The 14,227-nt window shown below is 50.1% G+C and overlaps 1 protein-coding gene across 1 annotated transcript in view; it reads left to right on the forward strand.

Moving 5' to 3' along the window:
• LOC139791758 (collagen alpha-1(VII) chain-like) overlaps positions 1-14,227 on the forward strand; it is a 128,618-nt gene that overhangs the window by 76,978 nt on the left and 37,413 nt on the right. The window contains exons 50-61 of the mRNA XM_071734356.1: positions 2,468-2,548; positions 2,654-2,704; positions 5,228-5,263; positions 5,372-5,416; positions 6,043-6,087; positions 7,200-7,235; positions 8,337-8,372; positions 9,717-9,769; positions 10,420-10,552; positions 11,150-11,221; positions 12,361-12,396; positions 12,654-12,713. Of these exons, the coding sequence (XP_071590457.1) occupies positions 2,468-2,548; positions 2,654-2,704; positions 5,228-5,263; positions 5,372-5,416; positions 6,043-6,087; positions 7,200-7,235; positions 8,337-8,372; positions 9,717-9,769; positions 10,420-10,552; positions 11,150-11,221; positions 12,361-12,396; positions 12,654-12,713 (684 nt within the window). The remainder of the gene's footprint in view (positions 1-2,467; positions 2,549-2,653; positions 2,705-5,227; positions 5,264-5,371; positions 5,417-6,042; positions 6,088-7,199; positions 7,236-8,336; positions 8,373-9,716; positions 9,770-10,419; positions 10,553-11,149; positions 11,222-12,360; positions 12,397-12,653; positions 12,714-14,227) is intronic.

Below are 14,227 nucleotides of genomic sequence, written 5' to 3' on the forward strand. Positions count from 1 at the left end.
ATGAGCATCTTTTTCTCTCTTTACCTCTTTCATTACAGAAATAATTTTTTTTCCACTCTCCCTTTTATTTCCATTTTTTTTCTCTTTCCTGCCCTAATTTCACTTGCTCCTTTCTTTTCTTTTCCCCTTCTCTCTTTTCCTTTCTCTTTCACCCTGCCACCTGCCAGCAGCAAATCATTCCTATCAAAAGCAGCAGCCTCTCTCTCTCTCCATCTCTTTGAGGTGTCTCATTGCTGGCATCTCAGAGCACGAAAACTGCTCAAATTGCAGAGGAATATCAGATGAAGGAGGGTTATTAACCCCCTGCAATTTCCCATCACCCCAGGAAATGGCAGCTTTATGAGATCAGGGTGGGCTTCAACACCTCAGCGAGGGCTCAGCAACCCGTGGGATTTATCTTGCTGGTGTCTTGTGATGCTATTGCCTCATTTGGACCCATCCTGAAGAGTAAAAGTGTTTCACAGCTTTTCTGAAGGTAAACCCGAGGCAGGATGGAGAGAAATGTCCACGTGGTCTCATCTGATGGTGCCATCCAACCCATCCAGCTCACTGATGAGGGTAGATTTAGATTAGATTTCAAACTGGAAGAAGGTGGATTTAGATGACATCTTGGGGAACTCAGAAACCATCAATGGGGAGACCTTAGAGCACCTTCCAGTGCCTGAAGGGGCTCCAGGAAAGCTGGGGAGGGACTTGGGACAAGGGCCTGGAGGGATGGGACCCTGCGAGGGGGAAGGGTTTCCAGCTGGGAGAGGGGAGATGGAGAGGAGATCTTGGGCAGGGAGGGAGGGAGGGAGGGAGGGAGGGAGGGAGAAATTGTTTGGGGTGAGGGTGCTGAGCTTTAGAACCAGGTTGCCCAGGAAAAGAGTCTCTGCCCCATCCCTGGCAGTGTTCAAAGCCAGGTTGGATGGGGCTTGGAGCAATCTGGGAGGGAGGTGTCCCTGCCCATGGCAGGGGGGTTGGAATGAGCTGAGCTTTCAGTTCTCTTCCAACCCAAACCATTCCAGGATTCTGTTTCTTGGGGAGGGAGGGAGGGAGAAATTCTTTGGGGTGAGGGTGCTGAGCCCCTGGGTGCCCAGGTTGCCCCCAGAAGCTGTGGCTGCCCCATCCCTGGCAGTGTCTCAGGTCAGGTTGGATGGGGCTTGGAGCCCCCTGGGCTGGTGGGAGGTGTCCCTGCCCATGCAGGGGGTTGGGACTGGATGAGCTTTGAGGTCCCTTCCAACCCAAACCTTTCCATGATTCTCTGATCTTCTCTGTCCACAAAGCTGAAACCATCTCACAAGTCAAGAACGTGTGTGCACATTTTTTGCTGAAACTGAATTTTGCCTTTTTCTCTGCCAATAAAATGATCTTCTCTGTCTCTGCTGAGGATCCTAGACCCTTCTTTCTCTCCTGTGAGCTGACCCTACTGCCTGTCTTGCAAGTTTTTCTTTTAAACAAAGAGATTGATCCAGAATCCCCACTGTTCACTGGGCCCTTGCTGTGAACCTCAGCATGGAGCTGCCTGGTGCTGCATTTTTGATCCAAATGGCACAGCCTGGGCTGGTGGGAGATGTTGGGGGTTGGAACTGGATGAGGTTTGAGGTCCCTTCCAACCCAAACCATGCTATAATGTAATGATGATGATGATGATGATGATGATGATGATAGAATCATAGAATCAATCATAGAATCCTAGAATCCTAGGGGTTGGAAGGGACCTGGAAAGATCATCTAGTCCAACCCCCCCTGCCAGAGCAGGGCCCCCTAGAGTACATCCCCTAGGAACGTGTCCAGGTGGGGTTTGAATGTCTCCAGTGAAGGAGACTCCACAACCCCCCTGGGCAGCCTGTTCCAGGGCTCCGTCACCCTTACAGTAAAAAAATTTTTCTGATATTCAACTTGAACCTCCTATGCTCCAATTTACACCCATTACCCCTTGTCCTATCACTGGTCACCACTGAGAAAAGCCTAACTCCATCTCCCTGACACTCACCCCTTACATATTTGAAAACATTGATGAGGTCACCCCTCAGTCTCCTTTTCTCCAAACTAAAGAGCCCCAGCTCCCTCAGCCTTTCCTCATAAGGGAGATGTTCCACTCCCTTAATCATCTCAGTAGCTCTGTGCTGGACTCTTTCAAGCACTTCCCTGTCCTTCTTGAACTGAGGGGCCCAGAACTGGACACAATACTCCAGGTGTGGCCTCACCAATGCAGAATAGAGGGGGAGGAGAACCTCTCTTGACCTACTAACCACACCCTTTCTAATGCACCCCAGGATGCCATTGGCCTTCTTGGCCACAAGGGCACATTGCTGGCTCATGGGCATCTTCTTGTCTACCAGGACCCCCAGGTCTCTTTCACCTACACTGCTCTCCAGCAGCTCAGCCCCCAACCTATACTGGGACATCGTGTTGTTCTTCCCCAAATAATGATGATGATGATGATGATGATGATGATTATAATAATATTATGCCCTTCCCACAGGAAAATGTGAATTCAGGAGATGACTCCATGCCCCCAAGGGATGGCAGAGCCAGGAGATCTGCTGAGCATCAGACACACATGGTAAAGACCCAATTTCACCCCTTTGGGCTGGCCTGTGTGCAAGAGCAAAGCCCCCAACATGATCCAGGAGGAAGCAGTGACTTTTCCTTGCTGGTTCCATCACAGGTTCATCCCCCTGGTGCCCCAGGAGCTTGGAAATCCCCATCTGGATCCACGGTGAGTGAGGACACCATGGAATCTTGTCTTCAAACACACGGGCATGAGGGGAACTCCAGTTGTCCTCTTGGGGAAAGTCAAAATGAAGGCAGAGTTGGGGGTGGGAAAGGTTGGAGAGAAATATTAATAAACAAACCAAGAAGCAGCTGCAGGAGAAGATGTTTCTTGGGTTTGTTTTTTTTTTTGTTTTTTTTTTGAGCAGGTTGTGCTCCCTCTGTCTGGCAAGGGAAAAGTGATGTTTGGAAAAGAAGAAGTGAAGAAAATCAAACTTTATCAAGGAGGGGACTTAGATGGAGAAAGCAGCAGAAGGGAAGGGTGCTTTGGGTCCTGAGAGTTTAGAAGATATTTGTATATGTGTCTATATATACATATATATATAAATTTATATATATATATATAAATAGAGAGAGAGAGCTTCAATATTTCCAGGGATGGGGCTTCTACCAACTCTCTGGGCAACCTGGGCCAGTGTTTCACCACTCTCATTATATTTTTTTTCCTTATTTCCAGTCTGAATCTCCCTCTCTTTGAGTGTAAAACCCCTCGTCCTATCACAGGCCCTGCTAAGAAGTCTGTCCCCAAGTTTCATTGTCAGCTTTAACACAATACCCCCAAAATGGAAAGCATAAAGAGTTGATTTTTATAAAATTTAACAGAGAGAGGGACCAACCTTCAGGAATGAAGGAGGAAGAACTCTGAACAAGAGATTTCCCCTAAGTTTGAGTAAAATTTCTCTGAAAGCAGTGACCCTCACCTTGAGTTCCCAGGAGGAACAACAGCACTGAGCTAGGCTCATCCATGCCATGAGAAGACAGCTAAAATCATGGAATATCAGGGAATATTATTATTATAACCACCAACATCAAATTATAGAATGGGTTGGGTTGGAAGGGACCTCAAAGCTCATCCAGTCCCAACCCCCTGCATGGGCAGGGACACCTCCCACCAGCCCAGGGGGCTCCAAGCCCCATCCAACCTGACCTGAGACACTGCCAGGGATGGGGCAGCCACAACTTCCTTGGACAACCTGGGCCAGGCTCTCCCCATCCTCAAATTCCAGAATTTCCTCCCCATCTCCAACCTCAATCTCCCCTTTCTCTCCAAGTTTTAACCCATTTCCCTTCTCCTCTCCCTACCCCCCCATGTCCAAAGCCCTCCCCCAACTTTCTTGGAGCCCCTTCAGATATTGGAAGGTTGGGAGAAGTCAAGGAGCAGAACAAGGGTGTGAATGAATCCCTATGAAACTCTGCTGACAGTTTTGGTACCTCAGTTCTTCAATCAAAATCCTTCCTTTCAAACTCCCCCTCAGAACAAGGGAGTTCTGCCACGGGGCTGCAACTCTTTGGCATGGAGGAAAAAAAATATCCCATTGTTTTGTTTTTTTTTTTACCTCCTGGGCTGAGTGCATTTTAGAGACAAACTCCAACCCAATCTTGCTGTTGAGGTGATGTCCTCACAAATCTGGAGCATTTAAAATATCCAGGTCCTCCTGCATTTGCCTCCCTTGAAGATGATGGAATTGTGGAATGGTTTGGGTTGGAAGGGACCTCAAAGCTCATCCAGTCCCAACCCCCTGCATGGGCAGGGACACCTCCCACCAGCCCAGGGGGCTCCAAGCCCCATCCAACCTGACCTGAGACACTGCCAGGGATGGGGCAGCCACAGTAATCCTGGGAAATTTATCCCCAGGATAATCTGTGTCAGGGCTGTGCTTGGGTCACTTTTCTGTCATCTGGGTCCTTTCAGCCCTGTCCCCTTCTGCAGGGTCAGAACCCCCCAAGTGGCTCAGTTAAATCAGCTGATGGAAGGACTGAAGTTCTCCCAGCTTTGGGCATCCTGATGGACACTGGATGCAAGGAGATCCAAATGCCCCTGGGTTGTGCAGCTCTGAAACACTCCCTGGAACAGCACTTGGGGCTTTTATATCTCAGCTGGAGATAGACCCCAAAACCATATTTTCATAGAATCCTGGAATGGTTTGGGTTGGAAGGGACCTCAAAGCTCATCCAGTCCCAACCCCTGCATGGGCAGGGACACCTCCCACCAGCCCAGGGGGCTCCAAGCCCCATCCAACTTTCCACACTTTCAGGGATGGAGAAACCTGGGCCAGGCTCTCACCACCCTCATTCCCAAGAATTTCTCTCCAAGCTCTCATCCCAATTTAACCTCCTTCAGGGCCAGGGGTAAGGCAGGACACCTGTGCTATTGCCAAAATCCTGGTCCTGGGGCATTTCTTGGTCCACAAACCCTGGCAGCCCCCGTGCATCAGGCAGCACCAGCTCTCAGATGCCCCATCTGGGCTGGAGCAGATCAGGAGGAGCTTGGATCCACCCCACATCCAACCAGGGGCATTTTGATGGGGTTCTCCTGATCCTTCCTAATCCACAACTTCCCCACGAGATGCCTCCAACCTCTCCACTTCCTTCCTCCCATCTCCCTGCTGTCTTTTCCATGGCTTAGGGTTGAAACATTTCTCCAACTGCTCTCCCACTTTCCTCTTTTTTTTTTTTTTTCCACTTCAAGGCTTACCCAGGCCCTCACCACCCAAGGAGAATTAAGGTACAGAATTCACATTGTGCTCCTCTTATCCCAGTCTTTTTTATCTCATTCCATATCTCTGCATCCCAGCCCTGATCTGTACCTGCTTTTTTTTTTTTTTCCTTACAGAAGGAGGAAAATGGCCCAGCAGATCCACCCTCTCATGGCCAAAAGGTCAGTGCTTTTTTTGCACCTTTTAATGCAGAATCCAAACAAGATGGGGTTGGGATGGAGCCAGGATGGTGATCCAAGGCTGGGAAGCTGAGGAATTATGACCAGGCTGGTGGGTTTAAGGGATGTTCATCAATAATTTTGGCCATTGATAATGATCATTGATAATGATCATTATCAATTATCATTGATAATGATCAGGCTTGAACCTGATCCAGGCTTTTGGGGGTTTGAGGATCCTGAATCTCTCCTCTGTGAACTTGTCCCACCTCCCTGAAACTCTTGTAGCATCTTTTAACATCTCCAGTAACCTGGGGGCATGGAGACCCTCACCTTCCCACTCAGATCTGGCCTTTGCTTTGCAATTTATAAATAAATTATTTATAAAATATAAAATTGTTATAAAATTATAATATCTATTTATAAACTTATAAAATTATAAATAAAATTTTATGTGTGCATTTCCAGCACACAGGATAAGAGGGGTGGGGTCAGGGACATCCCCAACCTTTTCCAGGTGATGGAAAGGGGATGTTCCTCCCCCCACGTTTGCCAAAAATTGGTGCAGGAAGAAGAGCAGCACCCACCAAAGAGGGAAGGGAAAAAAGGGGTTGCCTTTTGTTTTCCAGGGAGAAATGGGAGCTCCAGGAATCCGTGGAGACAAAGGAGAGAAGGTAGTGGTAGCACTTCCCTGGCCTGAGCTTCTGGGACCAGGAGAAGGCTGTAAAGGGAGAGGGAACTGGGATGGACATCCAGGGCCTGTGGGAGACCTGGGATTGTCCTGGTCTGGTGGAAACTGGGATTGTCACAGCCCCATCTTTAATCCCTGGATGGGATGCAAGTTTTCATTCCCTTCCTTCCAGCCACAAGCTCAGGAGTAACTAAAAAAAAAAAAAAACAGGGTTTTGGGGTTTTTTGGTTTTGTTTTGGTTTTTTTTCCCTTGATGTTCATTTTCTCCTGGATCAGTGAACAAAACCAGGTGATGGGCAAGGAAAATCCAACCCTGGAAAAAGGACAGGGCTGAAGGAAAGGCCCCAGTAACCACCAATGCATGAACACTTGCAGCAACCAGGGCAAAAAAATCAGGGGTTTGGAGCTTTTTGGTTTTGTTTTGGTTTTTTTTCCCCTGATCTTCATTTTCTCCTGGATCAGTGAGCAAAACCAGGTGATGGACAAGCAAAATCCAACCCTGGAAAAAGGACAGGACAGAAGGAAAGGCCCCAGTAACCACCAATGCATGAACACGTGCAACAACCAAGGCAAAAAAATCAGAGTTTTGGGGTTTGTGGGGTTTTTTTTTTCCCTTTGATGTTCATTTTCTCCTGGATCAGTGAGCAAAACCAGGTGACAGGCAAGGAAAATCCTACCCTGGAAGAAGGACAGGGCAGAAAGAAAGGCCCCAGTAACCACCATTACATGATCACTTGCAGGAACCAGGGCAAAAAAATCAGGGGTTTGGGATTTTTTGGGTTGTTTTTTTTTTTTTTTCCCCTGATTTTCATTTTCTCCTGGATCAGTGAGCAAAACCAGGTGAGCAAAATCCAGCCTTGGAAGAAGGACAGGACAGAAGGAAAGGCCCCAGTAACCACCATTTCATGCAGCAGCCAAGGCTTGTAGGGACCAAATGGCAGATCTGGGGTGGACCCAAATATTCAGGTGGAGAGGTGGTTGTCCCCAAATGGCACAGCCCAGTGGGGAAGGGGTTGCTGGTTGAGCATCCCATGTGGGATAACCCCCTGGGGATGCTGGGATGTGGCTGGAAGGTTTCTGGTTCTTGTCTTGCAGGGGCAGCCTGGGGAGATGGGGGAACCTGGAGAAAAGGTGAGCTGTGGGGTCAGTGTCAGCATCACCAGCTGTGGCCCAAAGTGGGAATTGTCACAGGAAAGTCACAGATTCATAGAACCATGGAATGGTTTGGGTTGGGAGAGACCTTAAGGATCATCCAGTCCCAACCCCTGCATGGGCAGGGACACCTCCCACCAGCCCAGGGGGCTCCAAGCCCCATCCAACCTGACCTGAGACACTGCCAGGGATGGGGCAGCCACAGCAATCCTGGGAAATTTATCCCCAGGATAATCTGTGTCAGGGCTGTGCTTGGGTCACTTTTCTGTCATCTGGGTCCTTTCAGCCCTGTCCCCTTCTGCAGGGTCAGAACCCCCCAAGTGGCTCAGTTAAATCAGCTGATGGAAGGACTGAAGTTCTCCCATCTTTGGGCATCCTGATGGACACTGGATGCAAGGAGATCCAAATGCCCCTGGGTTGTGCAGCTCTGAAACACTCCCTGGAACAGCACTTGGGGCTTTTATATCTCACTTGGAGATAGACCCCAAAACCATATTTTCATAGAATCTTGGAATGGTTTGGGTTGGAAGGGACCTCAAAGCTCATCCAGTCCCAACCCCCTGCATGGGCAGGGACACCTCCCACCAGCTCCAAGCCCCATCCAAACTCACCTTGAATATTTCCAGGGATGTGGGGCAGCCACAGCTTCTCTGGAAGCTGTTCCAGGCTCTTACCACCCTCAAATTAAAGAATTTCTTCCTAATGTCCAACCTAAATCCCCTCTCTTCCAACTTAGAGCCATTCCCCCATGTCCTACCACCCCAGGTCCTTGTCCAAAGTCCCTCCCCAGCTTTCCTGGAGCTTCTTGGAAGTGTTTTGAGTTCTCCCTGGAGCCTTCTCTTCTCCAGGCTGAAGAACCCCAACTCTCAAAGCCTCTCTTCCTGGCAGAGCTGTTCCAGATCCCTTCCTTTCTGTGTTAGGGCATTTTGGGTCTTCCTCAGTCACAAATCCATGTCCTCTGGGGAAGGAAGAGGGATGGAGGTCAGAGGGACCACTTGGTCCATGCTGCCAGAGGGGATGAAGCCTTTGCTGAGGTTTTCACTGAAGTTCTGCTGCAGGGTAACTCTCTTCATTTCCCAGGGCACCAAAGGAGACAGAGGTGAAAATGGCCAGAAGGTAAATGATGATGGTGGCACAAGCCAAGGGGGTCTCTTCTTACCTTGTGAGAGCTTTCCTCCAGCTCCCCCTCCTCCATTTCCATGCCTGACCTCTTCATCTCAAGGGGAGGTGTCCAGGTAACCTCCTGAGATGTGGGGCTGGGAGGCACCCAGAATCTCTCTGGTGAGTAGGGAGCAGATCAACCCACAGAGACAGGACACCCACCCCAAAAAAAAAAAAAAAAAAAAAAAAAAAAGGTGATGTTAGAAGACAGACATCTCACCCAGAGCCTTTTGACACCATCTCCAGTAATGTCCCTGCCACTCAGATCCCACTTTTCTGAAGCTGTTTAAATGTTCTCAGCATCTTTATCATCTTCCCATTATCTGCAAGAGATGGTCAGGGAGGGCTCTGTGGACATTCCTGGGGTAGGATCAGCTCTTCAGATGGGTTTCCAACTTCCAGATGGGTTTTCCATAGGAGCACCTGCCAGGGTTTAACACTGCCCTGGCAATTAAACCAAATAACTGATTCTATTAATCCCCCTCCCCTCCCTGATAAAGAAAGGAGAGAGAATAAGGGAGAGAGACTGATGGGTTGGGAACTAAACTACACAGCTTGAATGGAACAGGAATGAGAAATAGGAAAAATGACTAAATCTCTACAAATCTACAGGAAAATTGATCCCAGGTTCCTCCCCCCTTTCCCCCAAGAACTCTCCCATCCCCACTGAGGCTGCAGGGCAGCCCTGGGAAAGTCCAGGCTGGAATCCTGGGCTCAGGAGCAGTTGGGAGCTGGAGGCAGGAACACACAGATTCAGGCTGGGATGGATCAGGAGCAGAGGCAGAGGAAGGGATGGAATCCTCCCAGGATGCTGAAGCAAAGAGGGAGAGGGGAAGAAGGGGAAGCAGGAAGGGCTTTGAGCCTGGGGATCCCTCCAATTTCTCCTGAGGATGAGGTGGATGGGATGGAATCCTCTGTTTGGTCAATTCTGGTCATTTCTCTTGTCTGTTCCTCCCCACAGGAGGGTTTCAGGTGGGACCTCTTGACTCCTTTTCTCCTTTTGGAGGGCAAAATGTTCCTCAGAGCTGAGCAGTGTCCTTGGCTCTGCAGCCCATTCTCCAGCAGTAACTATAACCATGGAGTGGGCTCAGTCCCAGCAGCAGCCACTGCCTGAGAAACTTGCTGTGAATTTCAGCAAGTGCAGCTCCTGACAAGAGACTGAGCTGAAAGCAAAAGCACAAGGCAGAAAATCCCCTTTCTCCTGGCCCAAAGCAGGACAGCACCATAAAGCAAGTTCTCATTTTGAAGGATCACAGCAGAGAGTCTTGATTTTTCCTGACTTTCTCCTTCTCTTTGCAGGGAGAACCAGGAACTGGATTCAGAGGTCCTGTGGGTCAAGCTGGACCACCTGGATTTAAGGGAAGTCTTTTTTCTCTCCTAGATAAGCTCCCACTTGGGTTTTTCTTTCTCTTTGGAGTCCTTGCTTTCCACCATTGGGTGTGGAGCACAGAATTTGCTGAAGCTACAAAGATAAAGCAGCAAAACCAGTCCCACCCTGGGAAGGCAGGAACACCATCAAATGATGCTGGGACAAAAAGAGTCTTCTGTGTCCTCTGAAGGAATTTTTCAAAGCATAAATGCCATAAGATAAATACCAAAAAAGAAAAAAAAGGAAACTCCCAGAATGGTTTGGATGGGAAGGAACCTTTAAAGGTCACCTAGTCCATCACTTCTGAAACAAGCAGGGCCACCTTCACCTGTGAAAAAGAACAGAGGGAACTGTGGTCCCAGCAGAGATGCATTTCTGTGATCCCTTGGGATTTTACAGCCATGCAGAAGTTTGAATTCTCTGGAGAGCTCTGGCAGAATGCAGGATGGGGCTCTCCTCTCAGCAATCCATGGCACAGCCCTTTCTCCAGCCCTAGGACCCTCTCTTATGGACCAAGGTGTCCCAAATTCTGTGTACTGACCATGGGAATTCAAGGAGACACCTCAGGCTTTCTCCAGCACCCTTAGGGGAGCAGTTAACCCCCCCCTAAGATCTGAATTCCTTGTGATTCACTCAACAGGGTGAACCAGGGACCCCAGGGCCTCCAGGAGCTCAGGGCATCCAGGGCATCCGTGGCATCGCTGGCACCCCGGGGTCACAGGGGGACAGAGGGTTTCCAGGTGTCCCTGGGATGCCAGGACAAAAGGTAAGTGGTGTGAATTGAGGGGACATCATCTGGGAGTTGCCTTCAAGGTGAGGACCACTGTGGTCCTCCTGAGATTGCCTACACCAGGTTGTCCATGGTGGCCCAGACCCTGGGGCAGTGAAGAGAAGCAGGAAAAAAGCTTGGTTGCCAAAGGAGAAGTGATAACATTTCTTAAACCAGTTGCTAGAAGTGGGGGGGAAGACTGGGACAAAAGGTTTGGTGGAGGGAGATGTCCTTCAGCCTAAAAAATAATAAATAAAAAAATCCACGGAGCTCCAAAGCAAGGTGGGGACCCATTGTTCTGCTTTGCAACTTAATGGTGTGACTTGATGGGATAACTGGGAAGAAAAGGAGTGGTGATAAGGCAGGGGGTGTGAGCAAGGGGCTTGGGGTTGTTATCCCAAAGGGGACAGAGAAGTGTCTAAAATCAGGGTCTTGGAGTCCTTTCTCCTCAACAAGAAGAAGTCCACACCAGGAGAACCTCAGTGGCTGCTCCTCCTGCTTGCAGGAAACTCCTGGGAGCATCAGCTCCTGGATGGGGAAAAGCAGGATATTTCCATCAGGCTGTTCCCCTCCTTAAAGGGTTTTGTTTCCAAGGGGGAACGTGGGAAGAGAGGACGGAACGGATCTTCGGGACCCAAAGGACCCTCAGGACCCCCAGGAAAAGAGGTGACTTTTCTACAGCACCCCAGGGGCTTTTGATCAGCAGAAGGGTGGCTGGGAAAAGAGGTTGAGGACCTGGGGTCTGGGCTGGGTGGGCTCTCACCCTCTTCGAGCTGTGGACAGGAGAACCTCAAGGAAAGGGATCACTGTTGGGCCCGGTTCTGTTTAATATTTTCATTGATGATTTAGATGAGGGGATTGAGTCCATCATCAGCAAATTCACAGATGACACTAAGCTGGGGGAAGTGTGGATCAGCTGGAAGGCAGGAGGGCTCTGCAGAGGGACCTGGACAGACTGGAGAGTTGGGCTGATCCCAACGGGATGAGGTTCAACATTCCAAGTGCCGGGTCCTGCACTTTGGCCACAACAACCCCATGGGGAGCTCCAGGCTGGGCACAGAGTGGCAGAAAGGGAGCTGGGAGTCTGGATTGCCAGGAAGCTGAAGAGGAGCCAGCAGTGTGCCCAGGTGGCCAAGAAGGCCAATGGCATCCTGGGCTGGCTCAGGAACAGCGTGGCCAGCAGGTCCAGGGAAGGGATTCTGCCCCTGTGCTCAGCCCTGGGGAGGCCACAGCTTGAGTCCTGTGTCCAGTTCTGGGCCCCTCAGCTCAGGAAGGAGATTGAGGTGCTGGAGCAGGTCCAAAGGAGGCAACTGGGCTGGGGAAGGGATCCAGCACAGATCCTCTGAGGAGAGGCTGAGGGAGCTGGGGGTGTTGAGGCTGGAGAAGAGGAGGCTCAGGGGAGACCTCATCACTCTCTCCAACTCCCTGAAAGGAGGTTGGAGCCAGGGGGGGGTTGGGCTCTTTTCCCAGGCAACTCTCAGCAAGACAAGAGGGCACAAGAGGTCTCAAGTTGTGCCAGGGGAGGTTTAGGTTGGCCATGAGAAAGAATTTCTTTCTGGAGAGGGTGATCAGCCATTGGAATGGGCTGCCCAGGGAAGGGGTGGATTCTCCATCCCTGGAGATATTTCCAAAGAGCCTGGATGTGGCACTCAGTGCCATGGGCTGGGAACTGCAGTGGGAGTGGATCAAGGGTTGGACTTGATGATCTCTGAGCTCCCTTCCAACCCAGCCAGTTCTAGGATTCTATAATTCTATGAAAAGCAAAGCCAAGTTTTCCCTTCTCTCTTGTTTTCCTTGCTCTCCAGGGGATTCCTGGGACACCTGGACCCAAAGGCAACAAGGTCAGTGCCACCCCTGCCAGGAGGCTCACAAACATTTGAGATCCTGGGAATGGCAGTGGGACAACCCCCTGGCTCTGATCCCATCCATCAGCTTCCTCCCTCTTTGCCCCACTTTTCCATGGTTGCTTCCATCACCCGTGGAAGTCATTCCCTCCTGACTCTTTCTGTGGCTTTCAAACCATGTCCAAACTCATCAGCCACCACCTGGAGTGGTGTCCCTGCTCTCCATGAGACCTCAGGGATTCTCTCTTCCTCAGGGAGAAAGTGGCATTGGAGCAGCAGGTCCAAGAGGTCTCCGTGGACTCCCTGGCCCTCGGGTAAGTCCCTCCCAAAAATATTCCTGGATTATCTTCCTTGCAGCTGAACCTCTTTGGAAGGCAGTTTTCCACCATCACCTCCCACTCCCCCATCTTCTAAGATTCCTCCAAAGCTGATTTCAGAGCCCTCCTTCATTTCTCACCACCCAGATTTGGAGGTGGTGGACACTGCTGGAGCTGACCCTGCCCAGAATCTCTCCATAGGTCCCAATTAGCATCTCCTCCTTAATTAGACACCCTCAAAGCTTTACAGACCACACTGGTCCACTGAATCCTGCGGGATGCATGGGCTGTGCTTTCCCAGGACTATTGAAGCCCTACATCCCTACCTCTGCTTTTCCTTAATCCTAGCTGGCTGGTGAGGAACCACCTGAGGTTCGTGTGCTTTGGGGATGCTTCCTGGAAGCTTGTTCCTTCAGCTTTTTTCTCCTTGTTCCCCTCTTCCTTTCCCATCCAACCATTTTCCATCATCGTTAGGGCAGTGACGTTCACTTTTCCTCATTGCTGCTGAGAAGTTCTGGTTTCCTTCTGGCCAGGAGACCTTCCTGAGAGGCCACATTTCAATTTGCTGCTTCTGTGGCTGTTCCCCAAATAACCTGGTTTTCTGCTGCCATCCATTCAGACAAAACCCCCCATGGGCCAGAAGAACCCTTCAAGGAGACCCCTGAGACAAAACATTCTCTGGAGACATTCTCTGTCAACATCTGGGAAAAGGTTGGGATAAACCTTGCTCAAACTTGATAGGAAATAATTGGTTTTACTCTTCTGACTCTGCCCACAAATCTGAAGTGGATCACAGGATGGCTTTGGGTGAGAGACCTAAATTTGGCCTCCAAGGGCAATGCCCACATGTGGGCATCTTGAAGACCTGGAAGTCAGGTGGGATTTACCTTGGGAGGTCATAAAAGGATTTCCTTGAGCCAGCAGCACAGGTACCCCTTGTAGGAAGGTTTGTAAGGAGCCAGGAGCACATCTAAAGAAGAAGGGCTGCAGTTGGGTTTGGAGGTCTTCTCCTTCAAGACTTCCATAGTGGTCTCCAAAGACATGAGTTGTTCTTGGGCCTCCTCGTTCTGGAAGTCAATGGGATGAGTTCTGGGTGAATTCCTGGCTGCCTTATTTGTTGTGGTTGAGTCCTGTTCACCAATGAGTTGTGGAGGGGCAGAAAAGCTCCTGAATCCAGGGAAAGAAACCTCTCTGTCCCAGGAACATCTCAGACCTCTCTCTCTGGTTGCAGGTGGCTTTGTCAGGTGTAGGAACATCTTGGGGAAGGTCATCCAGCCTCAGGTGGCTTCTTCTGAGCACCCAATGCCAAGGCAGAGCCATGTTTTAGGGATGCCTTCCTGCAGGGATGTTTGGATGGTCCCAAGCCATTGGGAATCCTTGATCCCAACCCTAATCCTGATGGAGATAGGACCACAGGCAGAGGAAGGGATGGAATCCTCCCAGGATGCTGAAGCAAAGAGGGAGAGGGGAAGAAGGGGAAGCAGGAAGGGCTTTGAGCCTGGGGATCCCTA

This window comes from Heliangelus exortis, chromosome 1 (genome assembly GCF_036169615.1).
Source record: "Heliangelus exortis chromosome 1, bHelExo1.hap1, whole genome shotgun sequence".
Taxonomy (NCBI): Eukaryota; Metazoa; Chordata; class Aves; order Apodiformes; family Trochilidae; genus Heliangelus; species Heliangelus exortis.